The 20,965-nt window shown below is 29.6% G+C and overlaps 2 protein-coding genes across 2 annotated transcripts in view; both read left to right on the forward strand.

The window, feature by feature from the left end:
• Positions 1 to 766: 766 nt before the first annotated feature.
• LOC119608100 (alanine--glyoxylate aminotransferase 2-like) overlaps positions 767 to 20,965 on the forward strand; it is a 21,758-nt gene continuing 1,559 nt past the window's right edge. The window contains exons 1-3 of the mRNA XM_037962368.1: positions 767 to 1,096; positions 7,501 to 7,619; positions 20,787 to 20,965. The exon at positions 20,787 to 20,965 is cut by the window's right edge and continues 56 nt beyond it. Of these exons, the coding sequence (XP_037818296.1) occupies positions 1,008 to 1,096; positions 7,501 to 7,619; positions 20,787 to 20,965 (387 nt within the window). The 5' untranslated portion in view covers positions 767 to 1,007. The remainder of the gene's footprint in view (positions 1,097 to 7,500; positions 7,620 to 20,786) is intronic.
• Positions 14,189 to 16,047, forward strand: LOC119608099 (catalase-like). The gene has a single exon (XM_037962367.1). It carries the CDS (start codon positions 14,402 to 14,404, stop codon positions 15,926 to 15,928), a length of 1,527 nt encoding a protein of 508 aa, XP_037818295.1. The 5' UTR covers positions 14,189 to 14,401; the 3' UTR covers positions 15,929 to 16,047.

Consider the following 20,965-nt stretch of genomic DNA (forward strand, 5'->3'; position numbering starts at 1 on the left):
AACAACTCATACATACAAGTGCAATAGCAAAAAAAAAAGTGCGGAAATTTTTAATCAAATACTTAAACAAAAGACGCACTAAAATAGACGAATATATAAAAACATCTTATCTCAACAACTTCAGCATACGTATACTGCATTTAACACTACAACAGATTAGGAACCTCTGTATTCTACGACGAACCGAGATACACTCTATATTAAAGGTCTCAGATTATTTCAATTGGAAAACCAAACAAAATGCTTTATCGAAAAAAAGCCAAAACATGTTCTTGCATAGAACTCTACAGCTGTTTGTTAGGGGAACCTCATGGCTAAGATTTTCAAAAAGTATGATGACCGCGCATATTCATACGAAAAAAAACCAAAACAAATAGATTTGTACAAATCTACAACCCAACAATGACTGACTATTTGGTTGTATCAGTCCGTCAGTCGTACAGTTTAGTTGTCGATGTTTTCAGCGTGTAGTCGTCACAATCAGTCATAACAATCGAGAGTAATGAAAAGCATATACGAGGGCTCTGAGACCGCTAGTAAAATCTATACACAGACACGCAAACGGTATGAGTATGAATGAAAAAAAAAGAACGCAGGCAATAGTTGTTAATGGTATTGGACTGGGTGGAGAGGTTCGGAAGGCATTCTATTTGATTTGATTTCGTTTCATTTTGTTGCTGTTGCTACTGTTGTTGCTGTTAATATTGCTATTGCTGCTGCTGTTGTTGTTTTTCTTAGTGGTTGTATATGAGTGTATTATAAAAACATACAACACATTCGTTAAATTTGTCATTCGTCTGACAATTTGCAAACGTTCAAATAGAAAACGGTCAAATACAAAAAAAGAACAAGCTTTTCAGTCGTTGTTTTTCTAAACTGTTGTAAACAACTACGAGATTTGTTCTTATTAATTTTTGGTTGTTTTTAATAAATTAATTTAAACGTTAAAATTTTTAAAGTTTTTTTTGAAAAGTGTTACATTTTTTTAAATAAATAATTCTATCAAAATGCCTTTTGCACGGGAACAACTTGAATCGGTCATCAATGAGAAATTATGCAAATCCGAAACTATTAAATTGAGAAATAAACATATTGGGTGAGTTTTATTTTTAATTTTAATTAAAATAAAATGTTATTGAAAAATTGGGACCGATATTTTTGATAGAAAATTTGTGTCTCAACAATTGGGAGAGATATTTTCTATAGAAAATCATTGTCCCAACAATAGAGACAGATATTTTCTATAGAAAATCTGTGTCCCAAAAATTTAGCTGACACTTTCTATAGTGTTCCAACAATTAGGACATTCAAATTGGGACAGTTATTTTCTATAGAAAATCTGTGTAACAAAAAATTTGGACAGGCAAATGCTACAGAAAATCTGTTATTCTAGAATTAGAACAGACATTTTTCTATAAGAAAACTAAGTACCAACAATTGGGACAATCTATTTCTAAAGAAAATGAATGTCCCAAAATTGTAAATACTATCTCCATTTAAAAATACCTCCTTTGTTTTGCTCATTGCGTCGCTTTCGTTTTGTCTCTTAATCAAGAGCTGAAGGATTTATGTATCCTTGAAGGTTATTTGCCACTTTTTCAAAAACACATTTTCCTTTCTTTGTCAAGGTCACGAATCTTGTTGCCAACTAGAGAATTATTTCATGAACTTATTTTTTTTGGTTGCGTTTTTTATTTTGCTACAGTAAATAATGACTTTTTTCTGCTCAAGATGAGTTCGTTGGATTTTTTAGTTCGTGAGATATTATTTGTACCTGCGTACTAATTCGCATCTATTTGTTGTTCTCTTTGTTTAGATATTCGAAATATTTGTTTATAACAAAAAAAATCTATTTTGTTTATAAACAACCTGTTTATTTGAGATAAAAAGTATACAAATAAATTTTGTTTACTTTGTGTAGTTAAGAGGAAATAGAAATATCTAAGGAAAAACACTTTCTATCTGAAAGTCGCAAAAATTGTGACAAATTGTTCTATAAGCTACTTTATATTACTTAAATTTTTAATATAATTTAATAAAAGCCAAAATTACATTTCCTTTTAAGAATCAGGCTATACTATATACCGTGCTATAGACTAGACTATATTTCAGACTAGACTATAGACTAGACTATAGACTAGACTATAGACTAGACTATAGACTAGACTATAGACCTAGACTATAGACTAGACTATAGAACTAGACTATAGACTAGACTATAGACTAGACTATAGACTAGACTATAGACTAAGACTATAGACTAACTATAGACTAGACTATAGACTAGACTATAGACTAGACTATAGACTAGACTATAGACTAGACTATAGACTAGACTATAGACTAGACTATAGACTAGACTATAGACTAGACTATAGACTAGACTATAGACCTAGACATAGACTAGACTATAGACTAGACTATAGACTAGACTATAGACTAGACTATAGACTAGACTATAGACTAGACTATAGACTAGACTATTGACTAGACTATAGACTAGACTATAGACTAGACTATAGACTAGACTATAGCCTAGACTATAGACTAGACTATAGACTAGACTATAGCCTAGACTATAGACTAGACTATAGACTGACTATAGCCTAGACTATAGACTAGACTATAGACTAGACTATAGACTAGACTATAGACTAGACTATAGACTAGACTATAGACTAGAACTATGGAAGACTAGACTATAGACTAGACTATAGACTAGACTATAGACTAGACTATAGACTAGACTATAGACTAGACTATAGACTAGACTATAGACTAGACTATAGACTAGACTATAGACTAGACTATAGACTAGACTATAGACTAGACTATAGACTAGACTATAGACTAGACTATAGACTAGACTATAGACTAGACTATAGACTAGACTATAGACTAGACTATAGACTAGACTATAGACCTAGACTATAGACCTAGACTATAGACTAGACTATAGACTAGACTATAGACTAGACTATAGACTAGACTATAGACTAGACTATAGACTAGACTATAGACTAGACTATAGACTAGACTATAGACTAGACTATAGACTAGACTATAGACTAGACTATAGACTAGACTATAGACTAGACTATAGACTAGACTATAGACTAGACTATAGACTAGACTATAGACTAGACTATAGACTAGACTATAGACTAGACTATAGACTAGACTATAGACTAGACTATAGACTAGACTATAGACTAGACTATAGACTAGACTATAGACTAGACTATAGACTAGACTATAGACTAGACTATAGACTAGACTATAGACTAGACTATAGACTAGACTATAGACTAGACTATAGACTAGACTATAGACTAGAATATAGACTAGACTATAGACTAGACTATAGACTAGACTATAGACTAGACTATAGGACTAGACTATAGACTAGACTATAGACTAGACTATAGACTAGACTATAGACTAGACTATAGACTAGACTATAGACTAGACTATAGACTAGACTATAGACTAGACTATAGACTAGACTATAGACTAGACTATAGACTAGACTATAGACTAGACTATAGACTAGACATAGACTAGACTATAGACTAGACTATAGACTAGACTATAGACTAGACTATAGACTAGACTATAGACTAGACTATAGACTAGACTATAGACTAGACTATAGACTAGACTATAGACTAGACTATAGACTAACTATAGACTAGACTATAGACTAGACTATAGACTAGACTATAGACTAGACTATAGACTAGACTATAGACTAGACTATAGACTAGACTATAGACTAGACTATAGACTGACATAGACTATAGACTAGACTATAGACTAGACTATAGACTAGACTATAGACTAGACTATAGACTAGACTATAGACTAGACTATAGACTAGACTATAGACTAGACTATAGACTAGACTATAGACTAGACTATAGACTAGACTATAGACTAGACTATAGACTAGACTATAGACTAGACTATAGACTAGACTATAGACTAGACTATAGACTAGACTATAGACTAGACTATAGACTAGACTATAGACTAGACTATAGACTAGACTATAGACTAGACTATAGACTAGACTATAGACTAGACTATAGACTAGACTATAGCCTAGACTATAGACTAGACTATAGACTAGACTATAGCCTAGACTATAGACTAGACTATAGACTAGACTATAGACTAGACTATAGACTAGACTATAGACTAGACTATAGACTAGACTATAGACTAGACTATAGACTAGACTATAGACTAGACTATAGACTAGACTATAGACTAGACTATAGACTAGAGATAGACTAGACTATAGACTAGACTAGACTAGACTAGACTATAGACTAGACTATAGACTAGACTATAGACTAGACTATAGACTAGACTATAGACTAGACTATAGACTAGACTATAGACTAGACTATAGACTAGACTATAGACTAGACTATAGACTAGACTATAGACTAGACTATAGACTAGACTATAGACTAGACTATAGACTAGACTATAGACTAGACTATAGACTAGACTATAGACTAGACTATAGACTAGACTATAGACTAGACTATAGACTAGACTATAGACTAGACTATAGACTAGACTATAGACTAGACTATAGACTAGACTATAGACTAGACTATAGACTAGACTAGACTAGACTATAGACTAGACTATAGACTAGACTATAGACTAGACTATAGACTAGACTATAGACTAGACTATAGACTAGACTATAGACTAGACTATAGACTAGACTATAGACTAGACTATAGACTAGACTATAGACTAGACTATAGACTAGACTATAGACTAGACTATAGACTAGACTATAGACTAGACTATAGACTAGACTATAGACTAGACTATAGACTAGACTATAGACTAGACTATAGACTAGACTATAGACTAGACTATAGACTAGACTATAGCCTAGACTATAGACTAGACTATAGACTAGACTATAGCCTAGACTATAGACTAGACTATAGACTAGACTATAGACTAGACTATAGACTAGACTATAGACTAGACTATAGACTAGACTATAGACTAGACTATAGACTAGACTATAGACTAGACTATAGACTAGACTATAGACTAGACTAGACTAGACTATAGACTAGACTAGACTATAGACTAGACTAGACTATAGACTAGACTATAGACTAGACTATAGACTAGACTATAGACTAGACTATAGACTAGACTATAGACTAGACTATAGACTAGACTATAGACTAGACTATAGACTAGACTATAGACTAGACTATAGACTAGACTATAGACTAGACTATAGACTAGACTATAGACTAGACTATAGACTAACTAGAACAGATATAGACTAGACTATAGACTAGACTATAGACTAGACTATAGACTAGACTATAGACATAGACTATAGACTAGACTATAGACTAGACTATAGACTAGACTATAGACTAGACTATAGACTAGACTATAGACTAGACTATAGACTAGACTATAGACTAGACTACCTAGACTATGACTATAGACTAGACATAACTAAGACTAGACTATAGGACTAGACTATAGACTAGACCTAGCTAGACTAGACTAAGACTATACAGACTATAGACTAGACTATAGACTAGACTATAGACTAGACTATGACTAGACTATAGACTAGACTATAGACTAGGACTATAGGACTAGACTATAGACTAGACTATAGACTAGACTTATAGGACTAGACTATAGACTAGACTTATGGAACTAGACTATAGACTAGGACTATAGACTAGACTATAGACTAGACTCTAGACTAGACTATAGACTAGACTATAGACTAGACTATAGACTAGACTATAGGACTAGACTATAGACTCTAGAATCGACTATAGACTAGACTATAGACTAGCATAGACTGACTCGACTATAGACTAGACTATAGACTAGGACTATACTACTAGACTATAGACTAGACTATAGACTAGACTATAGACTAGACTATAGACTAGACTATAGACTAGACTATAGACTAGACTATAGACTAGACTATAGACTAGACTATAGACTAGACTATAGACTAGACTATAGACTAGACTATAGACTAGACTATAGACTAGACTATAGACTAGACTATAGACTAGACTATAGACTAGACTATAGACTAGACTATAGACTAGACTATAGACTAGACTATAGACTAGACTATAGACTAGACTATAGACTAGACTATAGACTAGACTATAGACTAGACTATAGACTAGACTATAGACTAGACTATAGACTAGACTATAGGACTAGACTATAGACTAGACTATAGACTAGACTATAGACTAGACTATAGACTAGACTATAGACTAGACTATAGACTAGACTATAGACTAGACTATAGACTAGACTATAGACTAGACTATAGACTAGACTATAGACTAGACTATAGACTAGACTATAGACTAGACTATAGACTAGACTATAGACTAGACTATAGACTAGACTATAGACTAGACTATAGACTAGACTATAGACTAGACTATAGACTAGACTATAGACTAGACTATAGACTAGACTATAGACTAGACTATAGACTAGACTATAGACTAGACTATAGACTAGACTATAGACTAGACTATAGACTAGACTATAGACTAGACTATAGACTAGACTATAGACTAGACTATAGACTAGACTATAGACTAGACTATAGACTAGACTATAGACTAGACTATAGACTAGACTATAGACTAGACTATAGACTAGACTATAGACTAGACTATAGACTAGACTATAGACTAGACTATAGACTAGACTATAGACTAGACTAGACTAGACTATAGACTAGACTATAGACTAGACTATAGACTAGACTATAGACTAGACTATAGACTAGACTATAGACTAGACTATAGACTAGACTATAGACTAGACTATAGACTAGACTATAGACTAGACTATAGACTAGACTATAGACTAGACTATAGACTAGACTATAGACTAGACTATAGACCTAGACTAGACTATAGACTAGACTAGACTAGACTAGACTACTAGACTAGACTATAGACTAGACTATAGACTAGACTATAGACTAGACTATAGACTAGACTAAGATAGACTAGACTAGACTATAGACTAGACTATAGACTAGACTATAGACTAGACTATAGACTAGACTATAGACTAGACTATAGACTAGACTATAGACTAGACTATAGACTAGACTATAGACTAGACTATAGACTAGACTATAGACTAGACTATAGACTAGACTATAGACTAGACTATAGACTAGACTATAGACTAGACTATAGACTAGACTATAGACTAGACTATAGACTAGACTATAGACTAGACTATAGACTAGACTGTAGACTAGACTATAGACTAGACTATAGACTAGACTATGGACTAGACTATGGACTAGACTATGGACTAGATTTAAAAGCTAGTTACGGTTCTAGCTATCTGCTAGTTACCTTTCTTCCAGGCTTATTCTAGTTAAAAATAAGCTTTAATTAAAAATTCTTCATTCTTTCCTACTTCCAGACAAGCTTGTCAATTATTTTATCGCTCGGATCCCTTAAAAATTGTACGAGGTCAGGGTCAATACATGTATGATGAACAAGGCACACGCTATTTGGATTGTATCAATAATGTAGCTCATGGTAAGTGTTACAAATTTTTATCACTAATAGAAAAATTCCTTAAAAAAAAGATTAAATCTAATTACGCATTTTTTCGCAAACAAATTAAAACAAATTGCCCCCTCAGAATTAAAAATAATCTTAAATAAAAGTTCAAAAAAAGATCATTAAGTACTTTAATATCATTAAATAATCATTCAAGTACTTGTACTTGTATAGAGAGGAAAGCCGTCATAAACTTATTTTTTTACACATACAAAATGTTAATAAACTTTTGGTGCTGCCGTTATCAAAATTCTTTTTTTTTGTTTAATAACAAAAATTATCTCATATTATAAATTGGGCTATTGTTAAAACAACAACTTCTAACAAGTACTTGAAAATATATATATTTTATATAAACAAAGGCCTTAGCAATAATGTTTTTTTTTATATTTAAATGATTTGCTAAAATATTATTATGAAAGTAAAAAATTTATTGAGATTTTTATCTGCATTAGGCAGGTGAAAGTACTTGATACGTTTTAATTTCTATTTTGAGTTTATTTTTTAATGATTTAAAGATTATCTGCAAATCATATTATGAAGTCATTTTTAAAGGTTTTTGTTTATTTGTTTTTAAAAAAAATTTACAATCAATTAATTAATGCCAAGTGTATGAAATTAATGTTAAGGAAATTATAGAATGAAAACACTTTAAAATTTTTAAAATAGAGCTGAATTTTAAATTTTTATTATTTCATTGGAGTCTATCATTAGACCCTTGATTAGTATTAGTCGTGGAACCAGCTCTAGAAGTCAGTTTTAATAGATAAATACTTACAAATTTGTGCGTTTTTGGTCTCCTAGATCTAGAAAACAATTAGTTTAAGTTTTAGATTTTTAGTTTGAAATTATTTACTTAAGAGTTTAAGTTTTGTTTCATTGTTTACCTATTACATACATTATTTACATGGTGTAACCTATGGTGAATTTGTTGTATTTTCAAGTACAAGTTTTATTTTGCTTTAAATAGTTAATAAAACATTCTTTAGACATTTTTTACATAATATTTACATGGTGTAAACAATTCAAAAACATCGAGAAATCAATTAATAAATGTTAATATTTGATAGGAAATGTTGAAATATTCATAATTTTTAAAATTTATATGAATTATACATTGTTTACATGTTGTCATCTATAGTAAATAGTAGCGTTTCTTTAACTATAATGTTTATTTTACATTATTTTACTAGTTAAACGCTGTTTATACATTATTTACCTATTATTGACATTAGGTAAATAATTCAAAAATAATCTGAAATCCACTAACAAAATACTTTAATTAGCAAATTACACATTCTTTACGTGGTGTTGACATTTTACATATTAATAATATTCATATTTTACACAAATTATACATTATTTACATGGTGTAAACTATATCATTATTTTTTCATTTCTTTACTAAAACGTTTATTTGTTATTATTTACTTAATAATGTCGAATATACATATTATTTACTTATTGTTTACATTAAGCATCCATAAATTTCATACTTTACACGACTTATACTACATTTACAATGTGTAAACTATTCAAAACTTTTGTATTTTTTCAACTGCAACATTTATTATTCATTATTTACCTATTTATACAATATTTACATATTGTTTACCTATTGTTTACATTGTGTAAAGAATTCAAAAATAGCCAAAAAGCGATTTAAAATGTTATTAAATGATAAAAAATGCTATTATAACCATAAATTTCATGTTATACATGACTTATACATTATTTACACTGTGTAAACTATTGAAAAATTTTGTATTTTTCCAACTGCAACATTTATTATTCATTATTTACCTAATTATGCAATATTTACATATTGTTTACGCCATGTAAAGAATTCAAAAATAGCTAAAAATTTATTTAAAATGTTATTAAATGATAAAAAATGCTATTATAACCGTAAATTTCATGTTATACATGATTTATACATTATTTACACTGTGTAAACTATTGAAAATTGTTTTATTTTTCTAACTAAAGCATTTATTCTTCCCTATTTACCTAATTAAGCACTATTTACACATTATTTGCCTATTGTTTACGTCGTGTAAAGAATTCAAAAATAGCTGAAAATCGATTTAAAATGTTATTAATTAATAAAAATGGTAATATAACCATAAATTTCATGTTCTACATGTTATTTACACTGTGTAAACTATTGAAAAATTTTGTTGGTTTCTAACTACAATATTTATTATTCCTTATTTACCTAATTATACACTGTTTACACATTATTTACCTATTTTTTACATCGTGTAAAGAATTCAAAACTTGCAACAAATTACAAATTATAACCATAAATTTCATGTTCTACACAACTTATACATTATTTACACTGTGTAAACTATCGAAAAATGTTGTTGTTTTTTAAATACAATATTTATTATTCCTTATTTACATAATTATACACTATTTACACATTATTTACCTATTGTTTACATTGTGTAAATAATTCGAAAATAGCCAAAAAGCAATTTAAAATGTTATTAAATTATAAAAAATGCTATTATAACTATAAATTTCATGTTATACATGACTCATACATTATTTACACTGTGTAAACTATTGAAAAACTTAGTATTTTTCTAATTACAACATTTATTTTTCCTTATTTAACAAATTATAAACTATTTACACATTATTTACCTAATGTTTACATTATATAAAGAATATCAATGATATACACATAAATTTCATATTTTACACAAATTATACATTATTTACATGGTGTAAACTTTGACATTTATTATTCATTATTTCCCTAATAATAAACTATTTTTTATTATTACTTACCTATTGTATACTTGATGTAAACAATTCCAAATTCAACAGAAATCAACTAAAAATTTTGCTTTTTAATAGAAAATGTTTTAAATTAACATAATTTTCATAAATTACATAATGTTTACACAAGGTAAACTTATAAAAATAGCTTTTAAAATTACTTTTGAATTGTAAATGACAGGTTTTATTGCAAATTTTTATTATTATTATTCTACATGGGCTTCAAACATTTTGCAATGTTCTTTGTTTTTTTTTATTAAAATTGACATAAAAATCTCAAGTTCTCAGTTCTAATTTTTTGCTCAAAAAAGTATATTAAGTAATGTGTTTGTCTGATTTAGCTTTAAACATCTTTTAAGCTAAATTTACATTTATTTAACTAGAGAGAAAAAAATTCCATTCATTGATACATATTTATTTAACGTTTTTGTTTATATAAATATGCAAATAGATATCTAAACATATGCCAGCTATCATCTACAATTCACGTGTGATTTTTTTTGTATTTTTTTTCCTATAATTGTTTTCAAAGTTATCAATTATTTGTTATAAATAAATATATACAGCTGATTATTTTACTTCTATAACAATATACACAATATTATTTGTTTACAATTTTACAAACGTGCAGCGTAAAAAGGGCACTTAGTTAAGGCGTTATAGCACGTTTTCATCAATAGCAAGTTACGTATTCAATAAGAATGGAATTGTATTCATATTGTAAAATAACTGCGAAGAAAGTAAATTAATGAAAATATTCCATTACATATGTAAAAGGAGGGTGTGTACGTTGTTAATAAAATGATAAGTGTTTTTAAAACAAACAACTAAAAAGTTCAATTGCACTTAAATTAATCTAGGCAAATAAGAACAGAATTAGAATGTGTAATTTTAAAAAATTTATATAAATTAAAATTTATTAACCTGAAAACATAAATAGCTAAAAATTTATTCAAAAACAAGTTGTTTATGAACAAAAAATTTTTTAATAAAATATTAACCAATAAAAAAACTAAATTTATTTTAGTTTCCCAAAAACAAGCTCAACTGCTTGGCAGTCAACCAGCCACACAATCTCGTGAACTACACGTGATTGTCTAGTATACAAAAGTCTAAAATAATATAAGAGAAAAAAACTAAACTCTAGTGAACTAATTTTTTTCCTCAACACTTGTTCAAATTGCTTATCTTGTTCACTTTAATATTTGGCCCCCAAAAAATCAATTATCAACTAAATTAATACAATTTAGTAGAAAACATTTGTGAAGTATAAACACTTGTTAAACTTGTATAGTATAGTTCACGTGAACTTATATATACATATTTTTTTTTTTTTTCAAATAAAATTTATTATGTCATTTAAATTTATTGTCGTTTATTATAAAATAATCAAATAGAAACGTGTGTATATGCTGCTGCTAGGTATGTGTTATGAAATCATTTTTTGTTTATAGATTTTTAAAAAAAAGAATTGAAAAAAGAACTAAATTTTAAAATAAATTTAATTAGTTCAAAAAAGAGTTAAATACTGTATTATACAGTTAATAAAGTTAAATTAACATTTAACTCATTGTTTACCTATTGTTGACATCACGTAAACAAATAAAAATTTAACTGAAATCTTAAAAGTTATTATTAATTGATAGTAAATGCTATTATATCAACAAGTTACATAGTTTACACTTATTATACATTGTTTACATGGAGTAAAATATTGACAAATCAATATGTAATCTCATAATATACTAATATGTTAAAATGAAAATGTTAAAATCGTTATAATTGTTATAGTTTACACTAATAATACATTGTTTACATGGAGTAAAATATTGACAAATCAAAATGTGATTTCATTATATATTATTAATTGAAAGAAAATACTAAAAACTTTATAATAGTTATATTTTACACTTATTATACATTGTTTACATGAAATAAACTATTGAAAAAATGTTTGTGTCTTTTAGCCAAAACTTTTATTTAAAGTATTTGCCTGGTAATGCGTAATTTGAAGGTTCTTTACACAAATTATTCATTATTTACATGGTGTAAACTATAAAATAGTTTTATATATTTCCAGCTACAATGTTTGCCATGTTAATATCTTTATTTTTTACATGGAGAAAAATATTCACAGATCTAAATGTATTTTGTTAAGATATTACTACTTTATGTACATTGTTTACATGGAGTAAAATATTCAAAAATGCTTCTAATTGATTGGTAGCTAATATCTCTAGAATAGTCTTAGTTTGCACTTATTATACATTGTTTACATGGAGTAAAAATTAAATACTTGTGTATTTTTCCAGCTTCCATTATCATAGTTTACACTAATTATACATTGTTTACATGAAAAAAAATATTCACATAACAAAATACAATTTGATAAGATATTACTACTTTACTACTTATTGTTTACATGGAGTAAAATATTGAAAAATGCTTGTAGCTTTTAATTGATTGGTAGCAAACGCTAATATCTCTACAATTGTCTTAGTTTACACTTATTATATATTGTTTACATTGAGTAAACTATTGGAAAATTTTTACATCTTTTAACTAAAACGTTTATTTAAATTATTTTCCTGGTATTACAATTATGCATTATTTACATGGTGTAAACAATTAAATACTTTTGTATTTTTTCAGCTACAACTTTTATTTACATTATTTAGCTTGTGAAACATTGTTTACACACCTATTGTTTACATTTTGTATTTACCTTACAGTGGTTCATTATATGTATATTATTAACATTTAGTTTACATCATGCAAACAATTGAAATATTTATATTTTTTGGGGAAATGTCTCATAATTTATATATATTTTACATTGTTTACACTGTGTAAACTTTAAAAAATTGTTGTATTTTTCAACTATAATCTTTATTTACATAATAATTTAGCTAATAATACGCTATTGACAGATTATCTATTTATTGTTTACATTATGTTAAAGAATTCATTATTAACATGTAAACAATTAAAATGCATATTTTAATGTCATATTTTACATGAATTATACTTTTTAACACAGTGTAAACTATATTTTACATGAATTATACATTATTAACACAGTGTAAACTATTGAATTTTTACCTATTGTTTAGACAATGTAAACAATTAAAAGTTTTCATTTAAACAAATTAAAATATCACTGTTTAGTCAGGAAATTTACCATATGTTACTCTATTATACATTGTTTACATACCCTTTGTAAACAACATGTAATTTAGAAGTAACTTATGACATGTAAACAATGTATTTATGGTATAAAATCGTGTAAATATAATGATAATTGTGTAATTTTCTTATTTGTTTACATATTTTACCTCGTGTCAACATTAAATCACATTATGAAATATAATAAAAAATCGGTTTTAGATTCGTTTTGAATTCTTTTAGATCTACCGGAAAAAAGTCAACCGAATTGTAATCTTGTAAAAGTTTAAAATATTGTCAGAATTATTCGTTTTAATTAAAAACGTCACGTGTTCCGAAATACTCACATTATTTGGAATATTTTATTTCTACTTGACACTTGAACTTGTAAACAATATTTTACTGATAAAGAGTATTGTAAAACGTGAGTATTCTTGTTCAATTGTAAACATTTTGATTCATTAAAAAATATACAAAAATATTTTATTATTTACTTTATGTAAATACAAATTCTTTATGAAATTTGTAGATTCCTTATCATAAAAAAAATTCCTTCTTTCAACACAGAACCACAAAAATATCGAACTGATACCTGAACTTTTGAAATAATACTTCCTGCTCTGGTATATAAAACTGAAAGAAACTTCATTATTTTCTTTACATTGACTGTTAAACAAATATTTTTGAAATATTTAGAAATTTAAAAAAAATATTTAAATATTTTAAACTAAATATTAAACAGATTTTATTAAAACTTTCGAAAAACTTCAATTTCTTAAAGAAGAAAATATTCCGAAAAAATGTTTCGCGATAGTGCCTCCAATCAAATGATTGACTTCAAGAACAATATGACTACCCCGGTGGGTACCATAACCACGGGTAGTGGAAATCCTATAGGCACCAAAGATGCCTCCCTAAGCGTAGGAGCCAAGGGACCTTTACTACTGCAAGATTCAATATTTCTCGATGAAATGGAACATTTCGCCAGAGAACGTATACCAGAGCGTGTGGTATATGCCAAAGGAGCCGGGGCTTTTGGTTATTTCGAGGTCACGCATGATATAACCAAATATTGTGCCATTAAGATGTTTGAAAGAATCAAGAAACGTACTCCCATAGCTTGTCGTTTCTCCACCTATAGTGGGGAATTGGGTTCGGCAGATACGGTGCGTGAACCCAGAGGTTTTGCAGTGAAATTTTACACCGAAGATGGTATATGGGATTTGGTGGGTCAAAATTGTCCAGTATTTTTTATACGTGATCCAATATTATTTCCCAGTTTAGTGCATTCGCAAAAGCGTAATCCTCAAACTAATATAAAAGATGCCGACATGTTTTGGGATTTTGCCACCTTAAGACCAGAGTGTCTTCATCAATTATGTTTTATGTTTGGTGATCGTGGCATACCGGATGGTTATAGGCATATGCATGGTTATGGTGTCCATACCTATAAACTGATAAATGCCAAAGGCGAGCCTATCTATGCCAAATTTCATTTTCGTACCGATCAGGGAGTGCAAAATTTAGATGCTAAAAAAGCAAGTGATTTGCAAGCCCATGAACCGGATTATTCTTCAAGAGATTTATACAATTCCATTAGAAATGGTAACTATCCCAGTTGGTCCGTATACTTGCAAATGATGACTTTTGATCAGGCCAAGAAATTTAAATATAATCCTTTTGATGTTACCAAGATCTGGAGTTATACAGATTACCCTTTAATACCGGTGGGTAAAATAGTATTGGATCGTAATCCAGGCAATTATTTTGCTGAAATAGAACAATTGGCTTTTAGCCCAGCCAATATGGTGCCCGGTATAGAACCTTCTCCAGATAAAATATTGCAAGCTCGCCTATTTGCCTATGCAGATTCTCAAAGACATCGTTTGGGTGCTAATTTTTCACAAATCCCGGTAAACTGTCCTTATCGTGTGGCGGTTAAAAATTACCAACGTGATGGTTTTATGTGTGTAACCGATAATCAGGGTGGTGCCCCCAATTATTATCCTAATTCCTTTTCGGGACCTGAAATCTGCTCCCGTACTAAAGCTTTACAAACTTGTTGTCCTGTTGCGGGAGATGTTTTTCGCTTTAGTAGTGCTGATACGGAGGATAATTTTAGTCAAGTTACCGATTTTTGGGTTTTGGTTTTAGACGATTGTGCCCGCAAACGTTTGGTCAATAATATAGCCGTTCATTTGTGTTGTGCTAGTGTTTTTATACAGGAGCGTGCTGTCAAGAATTTTACTATGGTTCATGCTGATTTTGGTCGCTTGCTAACGGAAGCTTTAAATATGGCGAAAATGGGAGAGTTGTGTGTGGGTTAATAAGAGTTTTTTTGTATTTTTTTTTGATATTTTTATAAAATATACTTTGTAATTAAATGTATTTTCAAGCTAAATTCTTGAAAAGATTGATTTCTCTCCAATTATTTAGAATTTATGTGAAATTGTAGTAAAAATTTCCAAAAGGTGAAAGTTTGAAACAATTTTTAAACAAAATTAAATTAGAACTAGAACTGAACTAGAACTGAACTAGAACTGAACTAGAACTGAACTAGAACTGAACTAGAACTGAACTAGAACTGAACTAGAACTGAACTAGAACTGAACTAGAACTGAACTAGAACTGAACTAGAACTGAACTAGAACTGAACTAGAACTGAACTAGAACTGAACTAGAACTGAACTAGAACTGAACTAGAAATGAACTAGAAATGAACTAGAAATGAACTAGAATGAACTAGAACTGAACTAGAACTGAACTAGAGCTGAACTAGAACTGAACTAGAACTGAACTAGAACTGAACTAGAACTGAACTAGAACTGAACTAGAACTGAACTAGAACTGAACTAGAACTGAACTAGAACTGAACTAGAACTGAACTAGAACTGAACTAGAACTGAACTAGAACTGAACTAGAACTGAACTAGAACTGAACTAGAACTGAACTAGAACTGAACTAGAACTGAACTAGAACTGAACTAGAACTGAACTAGAACTGAACTAGAACTGAACTAGAACTGAACTAGAACTGAACTAGAACTGAACTAGAACTGAACTAGAACTGAACTAGAACTGAACTAGAACTGAACTAGAACTGAACTAGAACTGAACTAGAACTGAACTAGAACTGAACTAGAACTGAACTAGAACTGAACTAGAACTGAACTAGAACTGAACTAGAACTGAACTAGAACTGAACTAGAACTGAACTAGAACTGAACTAGAACTGAACTAGAACTGAACTAGAACTGAACTAGAACTGAACTAGAACTGAACTAGAACTGAACTAGAACTGAACTAGAACTGAACTAGAACTGAACTAGAACTGAACTAGAACTGAACTAGAACTGAACTAGACTGAACTAGAACTGAACTAGAACTGAACTAGAACTGAACTAGAACTAGAACTGAACTAGAACTGAACTAGAACTGAACTAGAACTGAACTAGAACTGAACTAGAACTGAACTAGAACTGAACTAGAACTGAACTAGAACTGAACTAGAACTGAACTAGAACTGAACTAGAACTGAACTAGAACTGAACTAGAACTGAACTAGAACTGAACTAGAACTGAACTAGAACTGAACTAGAACTGAACTAGAACTGAACTAGAACTGAACTAGAACTGAACTAGAACTGAACTAGAACTGAACTAGAACTGAACTAGAACTGAACTAGAACTGAACTAGAACTGAACTAGAACTGAACTAGAACTGAACTAGAACTGAACTAGAACTGAACTAGAACTGAACTAGAACTGAACTAGAACTGAACTAGAACTGAACTAGAACTGAACTAGAACTGAACTAGAACTGAACTAGAACTGAACTAGAACTGAACTAGAACTGAACTAGAACTGAACTAGAACTGAACTAGAACTGAACTAGAACTGAACTAGAACTGAACTAGAACTGAACTAGAACTGAACTAGAACTGAACTAGAACTGAACTAGAACTGAACTAGAACTGAACTAGAACTGAACTGAACTAGAACTGAACTAGAACTGAACTAGAACTGAACTAGAACTGAACTAGAACTGAACTAGAACTGAACTAGAACTGAACTAGAACTGAACTAGAACTGAACTAGAACTGAACTAGAACTGAACTAGAACTGAACTAGAACTGAACTAGAACTGAACTAGAACTGAACTAGAACTGAACTAGAACTGAACTAGAACTGAACTAGAACGACTAGAACTGAACTATAACTGAACTAGAACTGAACTAGAACTGAAACTAGAACTGAACTAGAACTGAACTAGAACTGAACTAGAACTGAACTAGAACTGAACTAGAACTGAACTAGAACTGAACTAGAACTGAACTAGAACTGAACTAGAACTGAACTAGAACTGAACTAGAACTGAACTAGAACTGAACTAGAACTGAACTAGAACTGAACTAGAACTGAACTAAATGAACTAGAACTGAACTAGAACTGAATAGACTAGAACTGAACTAGAACTGAACTAGAACTGAACTAGAACTGAACTAGACTGAACTAGAACTGAACTAGAACTGAACTAGAACTGAACTAGAACTGAACTAGAACTGAACTAGAACTGAACTAGAACTGAACTAGAACTGAACTAGAACTGAACTAGAACTGAACTAGAACTGAACTAGAACTGAACTAGAACTGAACTAGAACTGAACTAGAACTGAACTAGAACTGAACTAGAACTGAACTAGAACTGAACTAGAACTGAACTAGAACTGAACTAGAACTGAACTAAAACTGAACTAAAACTGAACTAGAACTGAACTGAACTAGAACTGAACTAGAACTGAACTAGAACTGAACTAGAACTGAACTAGAACTGAACTAGAACTGAACTAGAACTGAACTAGAACTGAACTAGAACTGAACTAGAACTGAACTAGAACTGAACTAGAACTGAACTAGAACTGAACTAGAACTGAACTAGAACTGAACTAGAACTGAACTAGAACTGAACTAGAACTGAACTAGAACTGAACTAGAACCGTAGAAATATTACCATTTCCCTCTGTAAAAGTTCCCCTAAGAATCCGGAATTAGTATGCCCATAATCATAACCAACTCATTTCCGTTATGCTAATTTAAATTCCCCATAGATAGTGAAATAATGGGTCAAAAACTTTACTCATTCTAGCCACGATTTTCTACATAATAAAATGCGTTCTTTATGCATTCAAATGATCATTGTCTCGCATATGTTCCTAATAAATTGACATACATTTGATAAAAAAAAACGCAGTCTTTGTTTAGAAAGAACTGCTTACTGATCACGTGTAGATCAACTGCATTTTGCACAGTTTATTTAATTTTAAAGGCGTAAAAATGAAACTAAGCCACACAATACTTTATTATGGAAATAAAACATTATCACTTTTTTTATTATAAAAACTAATAATAACAAACAAACATTATAAAAAAAGATTTGCGAAAATCTAAATGATTTATGAAGTCAAAATACAAAACAGACTGTAAATAGAAAAACAAATATAACATGATTTTTTAACTCACAACTTTGTTAGAGATTATTAAATAAATATTAAATAATAAAAAATTCAACTTTTTTAAACAGTTGATGGATCAATATTTACTTTTGTATTAGAAATGCTTGTTAGGTGCGTAAAAATAGAGCAGCATTCAATAACTTTAATATTTATTTAATGCTTTGAAAAAAAATTATATTAGTAGTCTGACTAAAGAACAAATATTGTCGTTTATTATCACATAAGTACATTTCCACACGAGACATGAGACGTTCACATGTTTCTAAAGAAAAACAAATGATAAGCGCAAAGGCTTTGCGATCATGTTGTGCCTCTTTTTCAAAAGTACAGCACGCGATCATAGAAATTTACTTTTTTTTTTTTAAATGCACTCGCATTATGATGAAATAAAATTGAGGTTTTTTATTGATTATTTAAGTATGAAGAATATAGACATTGGAAAATTTCTTAGAAGATAAGAGAGTGTGTAATGACTTGGACTACTTTAAATTATTGGAAATACAAAGTCATTCTTTAATGATTGCAAAATTATGATTTGTTATTAAAAGCCAATGTGTCTGGAGATAAATTTTGAATAAAGATAGAGTTTAAAAACTATTACTTGATTAAGTAAGTTACTGAGATTGTCTGAACAATTGGAGTTTGACTTGGCCATATGAATGATCGAAGCTTTGGCTTAAGGAAAATTTAATAATGATCTAAGTGGTAGAAAGTTAAGATCAATAATTGGAACTTTATTGAGATTTAATAAACCCATATTCAAGAATAATAATTAGTTAAGTATATTGAAGCTTACTTATGAAAAATTATTAAGCTTAAAAGCATTTACTTAGAGATCTACAATTAACTAAACTTGTAACGGCATTTAAACTCAAAGTAAGTTAGAATCAGTGGGGAAAGTTTAAGACCAATTGATGCTTAACTTTGACCAATAAGTAAGTACCTTGGATTAAATAAATTCCAAGTCCAATTGAATCTAAAATACGATTATATAATGATCTACGAATTAATCTATACATAGAGTAGATATAATCGTTCCTGTAGACTTAACTTAGACTACATAAAGGTCAACGGTTAAAGCTTAATTTTTTCTGCGATTCAAACTAACATTTACTTCATTAATATCTATGACGAAAGTTGAAATTGGACTATATATAGATCAATGATTAGAGCTTAACTAAGGCAACGATTTATGCTTAATTTGGACGAAATAAAGATCAACGATTAAAGCTTAACTAAGGCAATGATTAAATCTAAACATAGACTAAATAAAGATCTGCAATGTAAGTTTGGATCATATAAAGATATATGGGTATATAGTAATCTATGAATAAAGCTAAACTTTTAAAAAGATCTCCAATCGAAGTTTTACATAGACTACGATTGAGGCTTAACTTGGACACTGAAGCAAAACTTTCTCTTCATAATGATTTACGATTGGTATTATGAGTTTAGGAAGTCTAAGGTTAAACTCATACAATCCAAACTAAAGCTATGTACCAGGAACTAGAAATGAACTACAGTTGTTGTTTGTATCAGAAAAATATTCTATAAACCCCTCCAAAATTCTTGAAATTAAGGAAATATTCCAAAGATCTTTACCGATTTTTATTTAAAAAGTTATAAAATTTTCAATTTAATCAAATTTTTCCAATTTTCTTTATCATTACAGTTGGTCATTGCCATCCCAAAGTTGTAAGTGCTGGTTGCTTACAAATGGCTACAATTTCCACCAACAATCGTTTCTTACACGATGAATTGGTGCAATGTGCCAAGACATTGACTAGCAAGATGCCCTCTCCCTTGACGGTATGTTTCTTTGTGAATTCGGGTTCAGAGGCCAATGATTTG

Source organism: Lucilia sericata, unplaced genomic scaffold (genome assembly GCF_015586225.1).
Source record: "Lucilia sericata isolate MDLA Ls3-8-SP2 unplaced genomic scaffold, ASM1558622v1 Contig000792F_arrow, whole genome shotgun sequence".
NCBI classification, from domain to species: Eukaryota; Metazoa; Arthropoda; class Insecta; order Diptera; family Calliphoridae; genus Lucilia; species Lucilia sericata.

Bases quoted from the DNA above. Each gene is read 5' to 3' on its own strand.
- LOC119608099 (XM_037962367.1), top strand. From the start codon at position 14,402: ATGTTTCGCGATAGTGCCTCCAATCAAATGATTGACTTCAAGAACAAT.